At 39.2% G+C, this 22732-nt stretch overlaps 1 protein-coding gene across 4 annotated transcripts in view; it reads right to left on the bottom strand.

Moving 5' to 3' along the window:
- gria4b (glutamate receptor, ionotropic, AMPA 4b) overlaps nucleotides 1-22732 on the bottom strand; it is a 198533-nt gene that overhangs the window by 35934 nt on the left and 139867 nt on the right. For all 4 annotated transcript variants that reach the window (XM_088321203.1, XM_088321204.1, XM_088321205.1 and 1 more), the window contains 4 exons: nucleotides 18642-18809; nucleotides 18458-18562; nucleotides 13532-13642; nucleotides 563-769 (listed from right to left, as the gene is read on the bottom strand). In XM_088321203.1, the coding sequence (XP_088177329.1) occupies nucleotides 563-769; nucleotides 13532-13642; nucleotides 18458-18562; nucleotides 18642-18809 (591 nt within the window). The remainder of the gene's footprint in view (nucleotides 1-562; nucleotides 770-13531; nucleotides 13643-18457; nucleotides 18563-18641; nucleotides 18810-22732) is intronic.

Below are 22732 nucleotides of genomic sequence, written 5' to 3'. Positions count from 1 at the left end.
TCTTTCTTTCTCTCTCATCGTCTATCTTGCCTCATCTCTCTCCCATTCTTTTTCCCAATCTCTTCCTTTCTCTTTCTTTTTCTCTCTCTCGCTTTCTCTTTTTAACTTTCTTTTTTCTCTCTCTTCCTTTCTCTCTTGCTCTCTCTCTCTCTCTCTCTCTCTCTCTCTATATATATATATATATATATATATATACATTGTGTGTATAATGAATCAAATAGATATAAATCCTGGTAATGTTAATTTTACAATCATTTGTGCCAATGTGAGGTCACTGTTCTGCCTTTGAGAAACATAGAGTGATGTTGGAGCACCCTCATTACTGTAGTTTTAATTCCATGGGCCTTATAGTCCTGTGTGCCTAGTATGTGAAAAATATCTCACAAAATACTACTTTTGGGGGTGAGCCTTATAATCCAGTGAGCCTTATATTGCTGTTAAGATGGTAAGACATTTTCAATGAAAAAACAAACAAACAATTCATTAAAAAAGGGGTTTTCTCTTGGTTGGAGGGTTTAGTTGCAATTCTTTTTGGTGTGTGTTTTTGAACTTAAAGCCTCACCCCGTACACCAGCTCCCCGACCATGCCGTTCCAGATCTTGGTCTCCGGATCCCGGGCGCCGTATTTTCCGTCAGGCACGATGGAAATCTTGTACTTGATGCCGATGTGTTTGGCGATCTCGGAGGCCAGGTCCACGCAGTAGCCTTCGTACTGGTCGTTGCCCTCGTACATCTCCGAGTTCTTCTTGAGCATCACGTACGGACCCTCCTACACAACGGGGAAAAGGGGGAAGAATCGGGGCCACAACCGGTGAAGCGCAGCGTCAGACAGGACGGACGGATGTCACACAGCGACAGACGACAGCATGGCGCGGGAAATGTCGAGATGGAGGCCGCGGCGATAGTTTGTGGGACGACGACAAAGACAAAGACACCGATTGCTCTTTTTTTCAATTTAATGTTTTTCGATTTGCCTTATAAAAACGCATCCGTGTCTTTTATTTAAGTAGATAACTACAGGTCACCGTTCCCCAGTAGATTAACGACAGTCAGCAAATACAGCTACAGTGGGTGCTTTGAGAGTGGCGACTGGCCTTAGCGACATCCAGGGAACATATTTAACATATTTCAAACTGCAAGTCATTTGTCTTATTTTTCTCTTGTGCTTCTCTTACCATTGTCTCACGTGCCACATAAAATGTTGTGGCGAGACACATTTTTCCCCAGGGCCACAAATTCAGCTCACGAGTTCTCAGGAATTCAAGTTGCATTCTCTTGTACGCATGTATGTAATACTTATTTTTTACTCAGTAATTCACAATAACTGTTTTATCCTACTAATAACCGATATATTCCTGATTCTGAAGACCGATAACCGAACCCTTTGTGTTCTAAACTGCCTGCTATATTAAGGAAAACAATAAAAACACAGGCAAATCCAATTATTTTGAAGTCTGTCTTTATTTTCGTTTACAATAACAACGTTATACAGCTTCAGTATACACCAAAAAGTAGTTTTTTTCTCCATCATATATAGAATACAAAGATACTATTGCGAGCAACATAACATTGACATATGAATATTACAAAAAGTGCATATGATTATGGTTGTGTTCATTACGTCACTTCTAAACATTACACAAGTGATCCAAAACTTCATGTCACACAAAATATATCATACATATATATATCATATACTCATTCTTCTCAAGTGGCATTACCTTCACTGTACTGTATTCATTATTATCTATTTTTTATAATAAACATACAAATGCTACATCAGGAAAAATAGCCTTTGGCCATTTATGACAACCGATAATGGCTGAGCTCTCCGGTGTCTTGAGCACATTACGGAGAGGTGTTATGGAATGTGGATAATAACTAATGATAAGTACGTAGGCATCTGGTGAAGGTCGTGGGATGACATTGTTGCAAGGGGTCACAAGCAAATATGTTGAGGAAGCCGACCTTCACGAGATATCTTAACTTGTATTGAGAACACTATAAAAGCCAATGTTGAAAGTGTGGAACTTTGAACGTGTCCTGAATGCAATAAAGCGCGTTCCCTTTTTGTCATATCTCCTCTCTGCGTATTTCGGGGGCGACGCCCAACGACGTTCTCTCCAAAAGAGGTAGAGACGAGACACGACCAAATTGTGCTTCTATTCTCATCTCATTAGCTGCACCGCTTATCCTCAGTAGGGTTGCGGGGGTGCTGGAGCCCATCCCAGCCATCCTCGGGCAGTGGACACCCTGAACTGGTTGCCAGCCAATCGCAGGGCACACGGGGACAGACAACTCGCTCGCTCATTCACACCTAGGGACAATTTGACCCCGGCCAATCCACCTGAAATGCATGTCTTTGGAATGTGGGAGGAAACCGGAGTGCCCGGAGGAAACCCACGCAAGCACGGGGAGAACATACAAACTCCGCACAGTTTGAACCCACACAGGAGGTTCCCAAGACCTTAGAACTGTGCCGCACACGCGCTAACCTCTGCGCTGCTGTGGTTCTATTTCTATAGGAAATTTCAACATATTTTAATGAGGAACAATTCAATACTTAGTTTGTTTGTCAATAATAACTATATTGCACGAGATTTGTGTTGCGTGAAGCTCATTATGGAGAGCTAGGGAGGAGACGTGATTAAATTGGGCTACTACTTCTTTAGAAATCAAAATGAATTTTAATGAGTAACATGTTTGTATAAAATGTTTCTAACAAGTAGTGTCAACCCATTATGGTTGATCTCTTAGGTGTCTTGCGCAGATTATGGAGAGGTAGGGAGGAGACACGACCATGTTGTGCTACTATCTCTATAGAAATGGAATTGAATTTGAAAGAACATAAAAAGGTAGAATTTTTCTAGCAAGTAGTGTTGGCTGAGCTCCTCGGTGCCTCGTGCACACTACAGAGAGGTAGAGAGGAGACACGACCAAACTGTGCTACTACTTGTATAGAAAATCAAGATAGAGTAAATTAAGATGAGGAATATACATGCTTAGAATCTTTATAACAAACTCTCTGGTGGCTCGTATGCATCACGTAGAGGTAAGGATGAGATACGACCAAATTGTGCTACTACTTCAATCTTTCTAACAAGTTCCCTGTCGCGTCACCACATTACAGATTAGTAGAGAGGAGATAAGACCAAATTTTTCCGCTACTTCAATAAAAAAATCAAAATATAGTAAATTAAGATGAGGAATATAAATTCTAAAAATCTTTCTTACAAGCTCGCCGGCGGCTCGTACACATCACAGCAAGGTAAGGATGAGATACGACCAAATTTTGTTCCTACTTCTATAGAATATCAAAATACAGTAAATTAAGACAAGGAATATACATGTTTATAATCTTTCTAACCAGCTGAGTTCTCTGGCGCCTCACCACATTACAGAGAAATAGAGAGGAGACACGACTAAACTGTGCTACCACTCCTGTAGAAAATCAAAATACAGTAAATTAAGATGAGGAATATACATGCTTAGAATCTTTCTAACCTGCTGAGTTCTCTAGTGCCTCACGCACATTATGAAGAGGTAGAGAGGAGACACAACCAAATTGTGCTACTACTTCAATAGAAAATCAAAATAGAGTAAATTAAGATGAGTAATATATAGGCTTAGAATTTCTCTAAAAAGCTGAGCTCTCTGGTGCCTCGCACACATTATGAAGAGGTTGAGAGGAGACACGACCAAACTGTGCTACTACTTCTATAGAAAATCAAAATACAGTAGATAAGGATAAGTATTACATATGCTTAGAATCTTTCTAACAAGCTGAGTTCTCTAGCGCCTCACCACATTACAGAGAAGTAGAGAGGAGACACAACCAAATTGTGTTACTACTTCTATAGAAAATCAAAATACAGTAAAATAAGATGAGGAATATACAGGCTTAGAATTTGTCTAAAAAGCTGAGCTCTCTGGTGCCTCACACACATTATGAAGAGGTGGAGAGGATACACGACCAAATTGTGCTACTACTTCAATAGAAAATCAAAATACAGTAAATTAAGATGAGGAATATACATGCTTAGAATCTTTCTAACCAGCTGAGCTCTCTGGAGCCTCATTGCACATTGTGAAGAGGTAGAGAGGAGACACGACCAAATTGTGCTACTACTTCAATAGAAAATCAAAACACGGTAAATTAAGATGAGGAATATATATACATGCTTAGGATTTTTCTAAAAAGCTGAGCTCTCTGGCACCTCACACACATTGTGAAGAGCTAGAGAGGAGACACGACCAAATTGTGCTACCACTTCTGTAGAAAATCAGAATACAGTAAATTAAGATGAGGAATATACATGCTTAGAATCTTTCTAACCAGCTGAGCTCTCTGGTGCCTTGTGCACATTATGAAGAGGTAGAGAGGAGACACGACCAAATTGTGCTACTAGAAAATCAAAATATACTCCAATGGAAACATAAATGCTTCGAATCTTTTGAACGAGTAGTGTAGACTGATTGAATATTATAGCGCGGTGTCAAGTGGCCAATCTGGTCTTGTCTTTTCTATCGTGCCGATAACGGTTATATCATATTCAGCCGTTATCAGGTCGTTATTTATCGATTTTCATTTCGGTTTAATCGAAGCCGCACGTCCAAAATGGACACCGACCGAGCAAGCGTTGGTGTTTTAAATCTCAAAGTCTTTAAAAGCGTGGCGTCCCGCTGCCAGACTCTTATTTTCCCTTGCCCCCCCGCCGAGGTACAACAACAAAGAAATGGGAAAAGACGCACGAGGGTAAATTTGCCTCACGTGGCGTTTTCGCGACGCATTCAAGGACGGGGGAAAAAAAAAGTCATCAAAACGTTAATGCGGATGGATGATACACGGAATCAAAGAGACGGAAGGGAAGCATGACTAAGCGCAAAGGCGGTAAGGTAAAGCTGACGGACGGTGAAAAATGAGCTGTCCTCGGAAGAATGCAACCTAGCGGGTCGGGTCGTTCTGAAGGTTCTGGATCCGGGCCATTCGTAGAACCGTTCAAAACAGTGTTTCTCAACTTGTGTGTCCGGACCCAAAAGTGGGACCGGTTTTCAGTGTTTTGGAGGCCTTATCCTTGGCAAAATAATGCTAAGACGAAACAAAGGGTCAATGACACTTCTTAACACAGTGGTGTCAAACTCATTTTAACTCGGGGGCCACACAATAGAACAAACATTCTGTCGGGGGCCGGACTAGTAGATTAAAGTGAAAGAAAAAGAGATAAAGAAATAAGAGAAAGAGGGAGGGAAAAGGAGAGAAGGCGGGATAAAGAAAGAAAAAGAGGGAGATGGAGAGAGCATGAGAAACAAAAGATAAAAAGTCGTGAGAGAGCGGAAAAAGAAAAGGAGAGGAAGAAAGAAATCCAAAGAGAAATAGAAAGACAGTAGGAGAGAAAAGAGAAAAGAAAGCGCGAAGAGTATGAAAAGAGAAAAGGAAAAAAGGAAGTTAGAGCAAAAGAGGTTAAAAGACACAGAGAGAAAGTGACAAAGAGCAACAAAGGAAGAAAAAAAGAGAGACACAGAGTGAAAGAGTCAGAGTTGGAGAAAAGGGGTGAGAGAGAGAGCGAGAGAGAGAGAGAGATAAATTAATACAAGTACAGTGACTTTGTGAGAGGCACCTTTCTTTGGCAACATCAAGTGGACATATTTCAACCTGCAGCTTGTTTTTCTCTTGCGCTTCTCTGAGTGTTGTCTCGCGGGCCGGATTCAATCCCTTAGCGGGCCTGATCTGGCCCGCGGGCCGCTTGTTTGACACCTGTGCCTTAACAGTAGATGGTGATAATGTCCTGCTGTCATTTGAGAGGGACCATATCTCCTGTTATTGTGATTTTGTTGCTTTTATTGTCACAGTTGCCATGGCGCCCAATTGGCCCTGCCCGTGTGGAGCCCGTTGGCTTTCTGTCTATTTTAACCTCAGCGCTCTCACGCTTCCTTTGTCAGCCCGTCAACGAACTTCTGCCCCACAAGGCGTGGGTTTCAACTCGGTCCTGTACCTGTGTGTATTTCCTGTGCGGTATTGTTCCCGTTTAATTTCGGTTTCCAGTTTTGTTTATGTCTATTTTCGTCCTGTTTATTATTTTCTCCAGTTTTTGTTCCCTGTTTATTTTGGATATCCTGATTCACTATCTATCCTGTCTGTCCTGTCCTGTCCGATATCGACCCCATCCGTCCGATATCAACTCGGGCAATTGGAATCGATCTCGTCGGCAGGGTTGGGTAGGGTTACTTTAACTGGATTACTTTTAATGACTTTTGGATTACTCCAATACCAAATATGCTAATAAAAGACAAAAGAAACTAAATATGAATAAAATGACTAAATTTTGTGCAGGCTTGGGGAGTAACAAAATACATGGAACGGCAAAAATGATGTTGGCAAGCTGTTTGGATTTATTTTCATTTTGTTTCTGTCGCATTTTATGTTAGTTTTGCCGGAGATCAAAGAGATCAAAGCCAGGAGAGAAAGCTTACCACGTGTTGTGAGTCATAATTGTCTTCATATTTAGTTTCTTTTGTCTTTTATTAGCATATTTGGTATTGGAGTAATCCAAAAGTAATTGAAAGTAATCCAGTTAAAGTAACCTTACCCAACGCTGCTCGGCAGTCTCTGGCTTCCTGTCTTTCCACACCGGACCACTGCCTCATATGGATGACTCCCCATTTCCCGTAAAATAAAAGGCTTGTGTGAGAATGTCACGCGTTTGGGTTTTGATCCTGTTCCGGTTCTTGACATTTATTCCCCTTTTCTGCCCATAACGATGGGTTCTAAGAAAGCCAGTGATAAGAGGAAGGAAAATTGGAGTTTCTATCGAGTTGAAGAAGCAAACGATTGCCAAACATGAAAATGGTGTACTAGTGTATGCCATGGAAGCGCTGCCGGACAGTAAAGTAAATGGTTAATTTTTTAAATGTTTTTAGCATTTTACTAGTATATCAATATTCATCAACTACATACTCAAATAAGTATAAATGTTTAGGTACACCCCTTATCAATAGTTTGAATTTCTTTGATTATTTGGCTATTTTAAACCAGTTTTAGGGGGTCTGTTTTTATGCGATGTAGGGTTTTATGCAAGTACATTCAAGAGGTACACCCCCACTGAAGGTAATGGATACATTTTTAACATTAAACAGAAATTTGACCCTTGCTGCCTGTGTACTAGGTTGCAAGATGTTTTCTAGTTCAGGCTAAAGATGCTAGTTATCCATTACCCCCGATTACATATTGCGTCGAGCGCAATTTTGACGGGTCTTCCCGCTCCTATTTTTCTGTTATTTCCACCTAAAATGAACTGCACTCTTTCAGCCGCGATCCATTATCCCCAATCCTATATTGCTGCGAAAAGGGACTGTCAGACGGCACTTTTGTCGGAAGGCATGCCATTCTGAAATACACGGTTGTAGCTGAAATCCATTATTCCCGGTCGACTATTGCGGAGAGCCAAGGCCAGCAGAGCGCATTTTTTTTTCCAGTTCGGGCTGCTGAAGCGTACCATTGTGGGCTGCCTAAAATGAACTGCACTGTTTTGGCCGCGATCCATTATTCACGGTCCATTATTGCTGAGAGCGGGGGTTGGCCGAGAGAGGAAATACGTGTCATGGCGGCTTTTTTTCCTGTTCTTCCCGCCTAAAATGAAGTGCAACTGCGTGGCCACAATCCATTATCCCTGGTCAACTAATGCTGTTAGCTTGTTAAAGATGTGGCGGGGGCTACTTTGCAGATTTTTGAGGATCGCAGAGGGATTTTGGTCCTTATTAATGCGGTAACCAAGGGATTAGAGTACACATGCGGTAAACTGCTTCGAGCCTCACAGTCAACAGAACCAGGGCTTCAAGACTTCAAATTTCAGACGTTTTTTTCCCCAGGAATATTTCCTTTATGACGTCCTTTTTACATATGCGAGATTGTATAAAGAGGGACACCGGAAGACAAACGGAGAATCGGGCGGATTTCATGCGGCTTTCAAGACAAAGACCCGAAATGCAAAGAAGGCTTTAGTCACGCTTCGATTTTTTTCCCGTGCCGCTCATAATCGCCTTAAACGAATCGCGCCTTTTTGTCCCACCTATTCCTATTTTTCCTTTGCTACAATATGGAAGGACTCTCTACGCGATGACGCAAGACACATTTATATACATCCTACCACGTTAGGAATATATTTTTTTAAGGTGGAAATTCTTTACCTAGATTAAAAAAAAATGCGTGTTTAGTATAACATAATATCTAGGTTTGGTGTCTGAAAAACCCATAAAATTATAATAATGGAAAATGGATTATTTCAAATATATATATATACATATTATATATATACAGGGTTGGGTAGGGTAACTTTAACTTGATTACTTTCAATGACTTTTGGATTACTCCGATACCAAATATGCTAATAAAAGACAAAAGAAAGGAAATATGAATAAAATGACTACATTTTGTGCAGGCTTGAGGAGTAACGGAATACATGGAACGGCAAAAATGATGTCGGCAAGCTGTTTGGATTTATTTTCATTTCGTTTCTGTCACATTTTAGGTTCGTTTTGCCGGAGATCAAAGAGATCAAAGCCAGGAGAGAAAGCTTACCACGTGTTGTGAGTCATCATTTTATTCCTATTTAGTTTCTTTTGCCTTTTATTAGAGTAACCCAACCCTGTGTATATATATATATATATATATATGTATACACACAGACGCTCCCTGATTAAGACCATTCGAATTACGAAAAACGGAAGATACTAACATTTTTTCTGGGGTGTTGAAAAATATCCGGACATTGCTGTAAGTTCGATTTTGTATTGTGTGCACATTTTCTGAGTAAAGCACATTACTGTAGTGCTTCTTTCCGCCACTACCAGAGTGTGGCGCTGTGAGAGGTCATCCCAGCATCCACCCAGAAGAAGAAATCCACTTCCTCTTCCTAGTTTATGCGTAAACATTCTATACTGTGTCCACAACTTTGACACTTGACGCCATCTTGACCTCCAGAAACCTTGTTAGAATATGATATGGTGAAATTGTGAATGTGTTTAATTGCTGTTAAAAGTGTCAATAAAATTGTTCAAACCAAAAACTTGTACGGTTGAATATCTCGTGCATCCATTCAATAAGGTTGGTGTAAAGTGTCAAGACGAGGCGAGCCGTTTCTTTTGAAATGAAAGTGGAATAAGAAAGCTTGATGCGGTTGAGAAAATGGTTGGATCGCTTTTTTTTCAGCCACTTTCTACCACGGAGGAGGAAGTCGCCTAACTCTTGAAGCCCATCTTCCAAAAGTAAGTTAAACTTAACCTTATAGAGCATAATATTTTATGAAATGTTTATTTTTTAGTACAAAACAATACACGTTAATTATATAAGCCTTATACATGCAAAATTTAGCACTGAAGCAACCTATGAACGATCGTCCGTAAGTAGGGCAGTCTGTATTTAAATCAAACAAATACCTGCACTGCAGAAAAAAAATAATTAAATATTAGCCCATTGGCAGAATGTTCTGATTCCTCGAACGAATCAGCTTTAACATGATTCAATCTATCTTATCAAGCAAATTGTAGATACTTTTGTTCATCTTAAAAAATATTTTTAATCAAGTTTAGAATAAAAAAAACAACCTACCATCTGCTGGATGATAAAATTTGGTTTATAAACGGTGTTACCCTCCTAAACAAGCGCACAAAACTGTGAAAATAATGTACCCTTTTTTTTTATTTTTGTTGCTGCTAATATTATTGCATTACTTTTCATTGAACTGTTGTTACATGCACTATTTTTTTCATAGCACTATTATTATACCAGTATTTTGATTCAAACTGATTGCATTTAAAACAACGTGAATATTTACAGAATAAACTCCATCCACAGTCTTTTCATGGCCAAATTCAAGCACTTTTAAGGACTTTTATTCTACAGCACCATTAAAAGAAAAAAAATCCAATGTGAATCAATTCATAGCCCTGCTGTTTGAGGTCACTGAGTGCTGCCTGTAGGAAAAAGAACCAGAAAATGTGATAAATCCAAAGCCAAATATTAAACCAGCAGCTATCATTCACTGAATGAGGCATGGAGAATGAGTTTCTGTGGCCCATTTCCTTAGTGTTGCTGCCGTTTCTGTTTGGTCAATGTTTTATAAAATTCTTTTTCTTACTGACAGCATTCCAGGACATCCAATTGTAGAGAAAGGTACCGTATTTTCCGCACTATAAGGCGCACCGGGTTATAGGGCGCACCCCCAAAAAATAGTTTTTGGTCCTATATTTTTCATACATAAGGCGCACCGGATTATAAGGCGCTACAATGGGAACGTCGACAAAACAGTCAGATAGTTCAGTCCAACTTATTACCCCCTTAACATTCCCAAAGCTTGCAAAGAAGCAAATACGTGTCTCAGACACGTACGGAAACAGTGTCTGTACGATGTCACCAATCACTCAAATACATCGTTCCAAATATCATTCGGAAGGTTAAAGTCTTGGGATTCAAGAAATGCCAAACATTTCTTAGTTTCCATTTAATTTTTTGCTGGCAACTGTGTGGACAGCAAAGTAAGAATTTTATTGTGCGGGAAACGGGGTTCTTTACTGTGCATATGACAATAAACACTTTGAATTGAATTGAGTTTAAAAATAGACTCATCACAGAAACATCAAGATCGTTCTAAAACAAGATACCGGGAAAATATAAAGCCACATAGCTCACCTAAGTTCTCTTGCAGCCATCACGTTCAATAATGATACGTAACCATGGTCTTCTTATAACCGTGAGTGTAGTAAATCCAGGAGAGTAAAATATTTACAAATATAGAATAGTAAAAAATGTTTTCTCTATGCCTTAGTGCAACCCAACGTGTGATTCACATTCATCTTTTTTGGCCAATTGCAGGCTTTGTTTCGCCCCTTTAGCCTATGCGAGCCTGTAAATGATAAAAAGGATCCGCCCCCTTTACCTCCGAATAACTTTAGCCAATAGTGACTGATTCAAATGATGATTGACACATTGGTTAGGAAATGAAACGCCGGTATATAAATCCCAGCATACACCGCGGACGACTTCGCATTCGGGGAGAAAATATAGTCGGCGGCTGCTTGCCTTAGTTGCAAGACTGCGACTTAATATTGATCCATATATAAGGCGCACTGTATTATAAGGCGCATGGTCAGCTTTTGAAAAAAATAAAGGCTTTTAGGTGCGCCTTATAGGGCGGAAAATACGGTAAATCAATTCTTCTAACGTTTAACTAGTGTGTAAATAAAGTCCTGTTGGCGTCATTTTTAAGCAGACTTGTATCTTTCTTCATTCAATGTGTGATCTATAGAGTCAAAACTGCTGAGAAACATGGGATCAATTTCAAGCATTTGCAAACACTTCATCCAAAATTCAAGCGTTTCCAAGGATTTTAAGCACTGGTATGAATTCAATAGGATTTATCGCCAACATGCCAAGAAAAGATCCCCAAAAAGCCGGAGCGGCGTCTCCAAATGACACATTTACAGCGAATCAAGATATCACGCCGCCATTCACCGCCTGCTCGGCAGGAGGGTGGCGAGTTTCCATGGACGTGAAAAAATCAAATGAAATCCCCGGAGCCGAAAGATGCTGTGATCACAACACGGAGCGTGAAATGCGTGACACACAAGGACAAAGAGAGCGGCAGGCGAGTTTCTCCTTCCGTTTGCATTTCGTTCGTCTGGTGCAGTTCCTTTTTGAACTGGAAAAAAGGGGATTTTGCTGTGTCTTCCTGTGTCTCGTCTTCTGGTGTCATTTCCTCCTTGCTGTCCAGCTCAGTTTCTTAAAATGGGCCTCCGCACCGGGGGCTGAAAAGAGGGGAGGGAGGGGAAGGATTGTGCTGAGCTAGTGACCCTCAAACTTCCTCTCCTGCACCTCCGCCTAGCTGCTCTCATTTACCCGCTGCGCAAAAATCTCGGCTCGATTTATGGCCGGGATCTCCGAAAAACTGTAAATTTAAAGTGATTGTTTGGACCGGGGGTCGGGAACCTATGGATCCCTCCATGAGTATGTGTGCCTCCATTCAAAATTTTCGTATGTCATTCCTAACTAGAACTGAGTACGCAAAGCCGAACCAACACTCATGTACGTGGCGGTACCGTCCAGTATATATAGAACACATTTTTAACGACAATTCGCAGTCAAGATATCACACCCAAAAACTGGTTTTAGCTGTATATCGCTAAGGAATATATGGAAGCTCATTCAATAATATGTGTTCACTCTTGAGACACTTATAATGAAAATCCACATAACAAACTGTAAATCCGCCAAAACATCAAAAGACCACCCAGAGAAATTTGACAGGGTGAGTGGTAGGGATGGGTGGAGCTAGGCAAAGACTTTAATGTCTGCAGCGAGAGTAAATATGTTTGGTATCTTCGTTTGTTGAATTTAGTGACGTTTTTTACAGAATCACTGCTTGCACCTGGTTTTGAAACTATTATTTATGAAAAAGATGAAGGTCAAAATGAGCCTCATATTCTAAGAGGAGGGAGACAAGTTTAAAGTGGTATATCCGTTGATATTTGGGACACAGGCTCTGGCATTTTTATTACTTTATAGATTTTATCAAACATCGCACTTTTGTCCAAAGAGCAGGTTTAGCGTAATGCTCAGTCATATGGGCTTTATAGTTTTTAGGTATTTTGTTTCAGACTGGTCGTGATGTTTCTCAGATAAGTATATTTACAACCCAAATTGAACATATTATAGATTAATCCTTCATGAATTATTCTGTACAAATTGTTAAATCTGTATTTATTATGTATACTGTATCTCTAAAATCAATGTACTGGACAAAAAATACAACCCTTTGTTTCGTTACCCTGGCATTTTTTACGTACTTACAGGAAACCAATTTTCAAGCTCCAACTTCATAAAGCTTTATCTCAAAATTTATAGCCGTTTTGAAGCTTTAAGTTTAAGGTTTTAACTTAAAATATTAAAATTACATTAAAATGACAACCTATTTTGTATTTCACTGGTCATGGTTAAGCAGTTTTGGAAGGGTCAATGTGAGTATGCACGGTAATTTGTGACTAGATAGCAGGGTTGGGTAGGGTTACTTTAACTGGATTACTTTCAATTACTCCAAATACCAAATATGCTAATAAAAGATAAAAGAAACTAAATATGAATAAAATGACTAAATTTTGAGCAGGATTGGGGAGTAACGGAATACGTGGAACGGCAAAAATAATGTTGGCAAGCTGTTTGGATTTATTTTCATTTTGTTTCTGTCGCATTTTATGTTAGTTTTGCCGGAGATCAAAGCCAGGAGAGAAAGCTTAACACGTGTTGTGTGTCATCATTTTATTCATATTTAGTTTATTTTGTGTTTCATTAGCATTTTTGGTATTGGAGTAATCCAAAAGTCATTGAAAGTAATCCAGTTAAAGTAACCCTACCCAACCCTGCTAGATAGGTACTTTCAGAGGAACGCGCTACTTTTAGGTGTCAGTGTACTGGGGGGAATACGATTACTTTTCAAATGAAGTTACTAGTAACTGTAACTCGTGAGTCAGTACAGCTGCTTACCATGATGGTGGTGACCACCACGGTGCGGTTCTCCATGCCGGACGTGTCGTTGGGGAGGAGCGGCGAGTCCTGGATCAGAACCAGTTTATCGGAGTCGCTCCAATAGCCGATCTGGCGGGAGAGTTGAGAATCACAGAAGGAATTACAGTGGGACCTTCTTTATACGAGGACATCTAGATACGAGAATATTGGGGGGGGGGGGGGGGGGGGGCATACAAGGTACATAGTACAGTACAGGGGTCGGCAACCTATGACATGGGGTTAACCAGTGGCACGCGAGCGCACGGCAAAATAATAATGAGTATACTTTAAAAATGCGCATTTTTACCTGAAATTTTGACATTTTCAGTTGGGCGCCGTGTTATTTAGATTTTTTTTAATATATTACTTTAGTTTATTTTAGAAGCATTTCTGTCATAATATGTTTGTAGTAGTATTTCTGTTGTTTTGTTTTTTTTGTTTTTGTATTATAGTATTACTGTAATGCTGCTTTTGTCGTATTTCTGTAGAAATATTTCTGAAATATTTCCATAGCAGTAGTTTTGTAGTATTTCTGTGGTATTTTTGTAGTATTTCAATAGTATAATAGTTGTAGTATATCTAAAAAAAAATGTGTAGTATTACTTCAGTAGAACTTGTCATAGGATTTCTGTAAGAATATTTTTGTCGTATTTATTTTAGTATTTTTTTGTCATATTACTGTAGTTTAATTTTAGAAGTATTTCTGTCGTATTATTTCTGTCGTAACATTTATTTTATTTCATTTTCCCATCATAGTATTACTGTAGTACTATTTTTGTCGTATTTCTGTAGAAGTATTTTCTAAATATTTCCATAGCAGTAGTTTTTTGTATTTCTGTTGTGTTTTTGTAGTATTTAAATAGTATAATTGTTTTAATATATTTGAAGTATTTTTATAGTAATCCATTAGTAGAATTTCTGTCGTAGGATTTCTGTGAGGGTATTTTTGTAGTATTTCTGTCGTAATATTTCATTATTATTTTTGTATTATAGTTTACTGTAGTGCTATTTTTGTAGTATTTCCATAGCAGTATTTTTGTATTATTTCTGTGGTATTTTGTAGCATTTCCATTGTAGTATTTTTGTGGTATTTCTTCGGTATTTTTGTAATATTACTGTAGTTTATTCTTGTAGAATGTCTTTTGTAATAGTTCTGCAGTTGTATTTTAGTATTGTTATAGTAGTATTTGGTAGTATTTCTATCGTATTTTTTCTTTCAGATTTAAAGTAAAAATACAAAATTCTGTGCAGTCCTTTGAGACATTTTTGTGATTAAGGCCTATATAAATAAATTTGACTTGAATTTTTTGACTTGAAAATAAGATTTCTGTTTTTAGGCACTAAATTTGATATGTACTTTGGTAGCAATGTTGTAGTATTTTTGCAGTGTTTTTGTGAAGTGTTTTTGGTGGAGACACACAAAAGGATGATGGGAACAAAAATGGCACCATTTATTTTAAAAAGTATTATTAGTAGTTGATTTACTGTTATATATATTTTCACTCTATTTGTATTATTTTTGTCTGGCGGGCCGGATAATGAGGCTGCCGGGCTGAATGTGGCCCTTAGGCCGCAGTTTTCCCACTCCTGTCCTAACGGGACCTTCTCGGTGTGAGGACGACAGGCCAAAGCAGCGCTTGATTGATGGCAGGGGACCCGTCGACTCCCCCCGCCTTTCTTTACCGCTTCCGTGGCACTTTATTTCCCGGCATGCGCTCGGCACGGCTCTTCGGTGCTTTTGAACCCCCTCCCCTTTCAATGCCACCTTCGCTTCTCACGCTCATTCATCCTCGCCCACTCAAAGAGGCCGACAGCTTATTTGGGGCGGGGGAGGCCTTTGACTTTAAATCGGCTTTTTAGTTGAAGTCATCGATTCCTTTGTGGGCAAACTCGACACCTGATGGTCATTTATTTGCATGAAGGCGTTTAATATTCAAAGTCTGACATCGAATCGAGGTACGGCGTATGAGGTGTTGTTTAGAGTTTAAAGGGACAGTGCGTCTCATTTAGCACTACCAGTCTTAAAAAAAACAAACCTTACTTAAAATACCGTAAATTCCGGACTAAAAGCCGCTACCTTTTTCCCTAACTTTCAACCCTGCGGCTTATTCAGTGATGCGGCCAATTTATGTCATTTTTCTAACGGCCGTCAGCGGCGCTCGAGTGTTGCTACCATTAACTGCCCTGTCAAAGTTATATTATTATTATTATTAAAGCTTTGAAAACTCTCTCGGTTTACCGTCTTTCTTTGTAAATATGTGTAACCATGTATAATATGTATTTGCAACTGTATATTTTTGTCATGTATTTTTTTGTATTTATTTTAGACACTTATTCTGATATGTTTTGCACGGGTGAACGAAAAATGAGGGGCGGAACAAACGCGAGGTGCCGAGTTTAAGTGGGGACCGCTAAAGGTGAGGGACAGACAAGGAAAGAAGAGGGGGTAAAAAGTTGGTTAAAGAAAAAGGAGTTGCGTGAGTAAATGTGTTCGTCTGATATATTTTTCCCACCCTTACCTTTGGAAATAGACACTTTTTCCCTTGGATTACTTTCAACGGGACCTGGAATCTGCAGGTCTGCATCAAACCTTAAGTACCGGTATCATTTTCCGTTCATTTTGCCGGCTGTGATTTTTAGAATGTGGGCTTTAACGAAGGACATTTAGTTTCAATCGCGGGACTTCGGGTTTGGGTTAATTTTGTGTTTGTGTTACATGTTTAAATGTGGGCGCATGCGGCTTATATACAGGTGCAGCTTGTGTATGTACAAAATCGGTTTCCCTCTTAAAATGTGGTGGGTGCGGCTTATAATCAGGTGCGCTCTATAGTCCGGAATTTACGGTACTGTTTTTAACAGTAAGCCAAAATACATAAACTATCATATAAACGTGCACTATTAAATAAAAAAATACTGGTATTTTACATAACTCAAAGGAAGATGACATGGTTGTCATCTTGCTGCTACGAGTATCCAAAAACCAACGGAATATAGCCCACTTTGTACCACCTTTACAAATGTAAAAAGTTCACTTTGAAAATTGAGGAGAAAAATAAAGTAAAATAAGCACCGTGCTTATATAATACCTTTAAAATAAAATAAAAAAATTATGTTAATTTGATATATTTATACATAATTAAACACCATTTTTAACGTATTTGTATTATCTTATAATTTCTGATATTTGAATTAAATATATATTTATTATTTCATTATAAAATTGTCAGTTGAAAAAAAAAGTACAAAGTTGATCTTAAAATTTTAAAACTCGGTATAGTAAAATATATTTTACAAAGCAAAAAAAAAAAAACTTCACAATACTTGCAATCAGGGTACAATAAGAAAAAATTGATATTTTAAATGTAATTACTATAAAGTAATATACGAATAGGGTGCAATAAATATTTTAAAAATATAGTCAAATAGATAATCAAAATACTATAAACTAATACTGCGAATAATAGAGGCATAGTAAGAAAACTTATCTTAAAAATGATTTTTTTTTTTTAGTATTTTTCTTGGGATTCAATAATATCATGACAAATGGGCAATAAAACACAGTAGATCACAATAAAACTAGATGTGGTCTTACACAACACAATTGGAACAGAACAGGATCAGGTAGAGGGCATGTTTTATGTCGTAGTGTCTTTGAGCAAGACACTGAATCCCTAGTGCCCCCAATAAGCAGGTCGGCGCCTTGGTGTGTGAGTGTGTGTGTGAATGGGTAAGTGTGAAGTACATTGTAAAGCGCTTTGGGAGGTCTTCATTGACTTGAAAAGCGCTATAGAAATGCAGACCATTTACCATTTCACTTTGGTCACTTGGAGTCATCGTAGTTTGTATTCTCCCTCGTGCTTTTTAAGAGCTTGTTTTCCCTTGCAATACAGCAACATCTAGTGGTCAATTAGTACACACGGGAACATGTGGGTCACGAGCAAGGTGGGGTTCTTTTCATGAGTATATTTGGCTCCGGAGGTAAAATTCACTGTTTTGATGCCTTAATGTTTGAATGTTGTGGATTAACTGCAAGTCAGCTTGATAACAAACATCTGGATGTTATAAAACAATGTTGATACAGGAAATACTAAGATGTTGACTGAGCCAAGTCGGGGCGGGAAAAAAACATGTTGTTAAACACCGTATAAAATGAAAGCGTCTCTCAGACGGACTTTGAACGTGGATGAATGTTGTTGAATAAATAACGTTCCCTTTTTGTCATATTTCTGCCTGCGTATGTTTTGGGGCAATGCCCAACGACGTCCTCTCCAAAATAAGTGGCGCCCAACGTGGGGCGCCACATATTTTGGAGAGGACTTGCAGTTAATCCACAACATGAAATCAAATTTCGCTAATTAGCAATTGCTTCGACAAACTGATTAAGGTATCAATACTAATTAAGATTAATAAAGAGCGTTTTTCGAAATTTAACATTCTATAGCCTTTTTCCTCAAAACCCAACTATTGCCAGTAATTTTCACATGAGGTTAACATATATGTCTTTTACTTCTTTATTATGTATTCTACAACTATTGCGACTTATGCTTTGCATCGACCTCTAGTCTACTCCAAGGGTCTCCAACGTGGAGGACAGCCGAGGTGCCCACCAGTACTAGGTCATTGTTATTTTCTAGTAAACTTATTTTTTAAACAGTTGACTGAGTATTGAACCCTCTTTCCAATAATAACCTGGTAATAACATAGTAACAACGTAGCAGTAACATGAAATACATATTAAACTGGGTGCCCTTTGCGCTAGTTAGTACCAAAATGTAGCTCTCGGTTTCAAAAAGGTTGGATAGCCCTGGTCCAGACAATATGGTACATTCCTTAATGACTAAATGTGAAATTAGAGAGTAAAAAAACTGCTGCAGAGTATGACAATAGGTGTGCATGATGCTTTACCCTTCGGGGTCCATTATTCTTCAGCTCAAACACGTCCATCGTGTAGTTGACCCTGCGGCCATAGTGGTCGAACTGGACATTACCTGTTAATCCCTGTAGCTGCACCTAAACGCCAACAAACGGAATTCAAAAACGATTTTCAGATTCTGCAAAGTCGAGCGCCGTTTCGACTCCGGTTTCCGACCTGTTTTAGAGTACGCTCCATGTCCATGCCTTGGTTCCACGGGGCGGCCGGGTTGGCCAGACAGTCGCCGGCGTTTCCCCGGCGGGAAATGTCCACTTTCTGCCGGCGGAGGTTCCTGAAGGCCTCGGCCATCACCATGACTCCGTCGTACGTCAATGCCGAAGTGTACTGCGAGGTAGCAAAAATAAAACGACTTTTTTTTAAACTCAATTATTGCCAGAGGTTTCTCTCAAATGGGAATAGCTGGTGCCAGCCAGTTTTTGCCTACAGAACATTTAGTTCTGGAGCTTTCTAGGCATAGGGCATGTCAAAAGGTAGCTTGAACCCTCATCTGTCACAGTCCTGCAGTCAGGTTTGATTTCCTCTTTCTCTCTCTTCCTCTCACTTGTCCTTTGGTCACTCACATCCTGGCTCTTATTTCCAACCGACACCTAGTGTCACTTACCCTGATTACTCTCCAATCTCACCTCTCTCTATTGAAGGATTTTATACATTTGACTATAAAGGATTTTATATGATTGAATACAAGTTACATTTATTGGGTTTAATGCAAGATATTCACTGACTGGGCTTTAGTTCAATGACAGGTCACGCTGTTCCAAATGCAGAATATTTTGATTAGGGAATTATGATAACAGGACTCTGACGGAGGACGGCAGGTGTTGTTTTGAGAACAAGGCCCTGATGACGTAGAAACGCTCGCCGTTGTTTTGAGAAGCCCCACATTGGGCTTCCTTGGCACGCCCATGGGAGGAGCCGGCACACCATCTAGCGGGGAGACGTGGGCCAAGAAAAAAAGAGCAAAAGGACTTCAGAAGAACGCTTCCCAGAGACTAATTCGTCCGTTTTCCATGGAGTACACATAGTTAATTGTTAATGAAATTAAATCTGCCCTGTGTGGAAATGTCGGCTTTCCTGTTCATCTTTTCCGTCAAGTAACGAGCGCGCATAAATCGTTGGGTGAATGTGGGTTGCGTTTGATTAATTCGAACAATTTTGGTAAACGGTACATTTTGATGTTTAATTCCCAACACTATATACAATTTAAACCCTCTGTTTTCTCGGTCCGGTGCTAGAGAACAGGCAAGTTAGTGAAAAGGGCACTGGGTGCACATAGTGTTAAAATGCATGTAAGCATTAGCGGAGCGGAAGCTAATTGTATAAATAAGGTGGGGTTACTTAAGAAATGGCGGAGCATGTGGGATGGAGAGTTCGGAGGGCGACACCTGTATAGGATTCAATGCGATGTTAGGACGGCAAGGGGTGATGGTGAATGCAGAAGAGTAGAGACTGTTGTAGAGCAAATAATCCCAGCACAAAATTGACTTCCAAGTAACTCAGAACTTTGGATTATGGATGGAACGACTGCATTCCCACTTGGACAGTTCCCGAACATACCAATTCACCATGTACCATAATGAAAGCTGATAACATGAAGTTTTGAATGTAAATAAAACATCCAAGGCTATGTATTGATAAAATAATGTTCTCACCATACGTAATTATGTCGATAGGAGGGGCATTCCCAAGTTCAGAACATTACACAAATTTCCCTCTTCTTTTGGCCTTCAAAAAGTTTAGCAACTTCAATCACTGTCATCAGATTTCTGGTGGTCTCAGATGTCTATGACCGCGCCCAAAGACGCATGGACTGGTCAAGCATACCTAGTCCATATATAAAGGGGAGCCAATCGATAGATCACCTTCTTTTTCTCCTCTTTGCTTTCTCGCAAGTCGACCACTTGACATGGTCATGGGGTAGTGATCATATGGAGCACGAGAGCAAATATCTCCGCAACAAGTAAGTGGACGGTTTCCAATGTAACACCATGTTTGCTGGTTCTTGGGAATGAGCGTTTTTTTTTCCTGTACAAAAGAATCTCCCCAAATCGACTAGTATTCCAGCAGGAAACTCTCTTTTTGTGCTAGTAACTTTCAGTGGTGGAAAACTCCCATAATCTTCCGCGCCATCCACTCCCTTTTTGTTTCCCTATCATAAATTATCTGTATCAATAAATTACTATATGTGTGCTATTTTAATCGGCTTGTTTCATTGAATCCATTTTCTTGGGATTAGTAATTCATATCAGAACTCAAATGAACTTAAAGTGATAACGTAAGTTACATTTTCATCGGTGTAGGAAATTCTAGCATTTGTTTACAGACTGCAGTAAAGAAAAATTTGTTTTAATCCTAACGATCAACAAAATTAAAGATAGAAAAATCCGTACTCTGTGTTGTCACTTTTAAGGATTGGACACACTTCCGCACACAAAACATTGAAACTAATGGGGAGACATGACACTGGATTGTGTGAGGACTGTCAAAGGTAAGAGTTAATGGACTGCATGAAGTACTATGTTCAAAGGGCGCAAATGAAGAAAGTGCAGGTGGAAGAAGGAATAATAGAATTATCAATGAAACGATTGCTCGACTCAAACAGCTAGCCTCAACGGAGGATATACATTTTCTGAGTAGTGCGGGACTTTTTACAGGATTCAAGTAGGGGAATGGTGTCGAGGATGTGGTGATGGGGGCGGTATTCCACCAAAGAGATGGTTGCTAACCGCTGTAAAACCCCAAAAAGAAGAAGGTCTGGTGCTAGTTCCTTGCCTCTTTCGTCACGTTCCAAGCTTTGTCAAAGCCTTGGTGGTCTCAAGTGAACCGAACACTTGCCTCCTTCCCTGACCACAAGTACCGCCTGCCGGACATTTTGACTGTCGCCTATATCAAAGTGAGTTCACCGAATCATCGACCCATCGCCTGCCTCTTGGACCATAAATCCTGCCTCTGGTGATCTTGATATTGTTGCCGAGATTTCTAACTCCCAGTGTAAGACACCCATTGCTGCATTGATCCGTGTTTCTTTCCACACTGTGCTTTCACGACACCCAGAGCGGGTCCTTGACATGATTCTTAAGAAAAAAAACTAGCTTTTACCATTGTTTAGTAAACGACAGTTGAACTTTGCTCAGTTTTTTAAAAATACTTGTTTCCAAGAAAAGAACAGCTGTTTGTGAAAGGATGCATTCCTCCAATATTTACACAATGCGTTCCATTGTATCGCTTATTCATTTATGATGTCAAGTCATGTTCATTTGTATCGCCCTTAATCACAAGGAGTCTCAAAGGGCTGCACAGACCATTGCAAACTACAGAGTATTATGACACCATCCCCGATCTAAAACCTACATGAGGGCAAGGAAAAACTCAAAAACCTCAACATGAGGAAAATGAAGAAACCTTGAGAAGGGACCGCAAATGAGGTAATCCCCCTTCCAGGGTGACCAGGCTGCAACGGATATAGAAAATAATTGTCACTTATTTATCATGGCCGCTACAAGACATGTTACTATTGTCACTTGTATTACATATTTGGCATTAATTTTTGTATCAATTGTTTTACATGAAGTGAGTGACATTAAAAATGCATGAAAAATGTCTGGTGCTGGATATATAAAATGAAAAGTGGATGCATTCCGTAAAAGGAATTACAGAAAATAATAGAATAGAATTGTGTTTATTGGCATTAATTACAGAAAGTATGTTATGTGTCTTTTTATTTCTGAAATCAATTATTTTATCACTAGGTTAGTAATTTGTTCAGAATTTGGCTTTTATCCATTACTTGGACCAAATCAATCCATTGGATGAATGTTTGAAGGGGCGTATGTTTTTTTTTTTAAATCAAACTCGCTCTGCCGAAAGCACAACATACATTTATTACATTGTTATAATAATCAGGAAAAAGATGAAAACCTTTAATAAATTAAAGAGTGAATTCTTTTCAATGCTTTTGACATTTGCTTTCAATTAGCAGATTCAAAAACATAGCCTCATCAAAAGGGCACCAATTATTTGTAGAGTGATTGCTTTATATTATCTTTCTTTAATTCAGAATTTAATTAGGTGGTTACCGATTCGGCCAGCAGGTAGTGCTCATGGTTTCCTACCTGAATTAATTCGATGTAGCCTCATATTGTGTCCAGCATCACGAAGGAAGAAATACTCTAAACATTTTTCAATTTTAGCTTTAAATTATCGATTTTTCAGTTCATTGATATGGATACTGATTGATCAGTCCAGAAAGA

This window comes from Urocampus carinirostris, chromosome 17, assembly GCF_059441175.1.
Source record: "Urocampus carinirostris isolate Australia breed hairy pipefish chromosome 17, RoL_Ucar_1.0, whole genome shotgun sequence".
Lineage (NCBI taxonomy): Eukaryota > Metazoa > Chordata > Actinopteri > Syngnathiformes > Syngnathidae > Urocampus > Urocampus carinirostris.
This window is presented reverse-complemented; position numbering and strand designations above follow the sequence as displayed.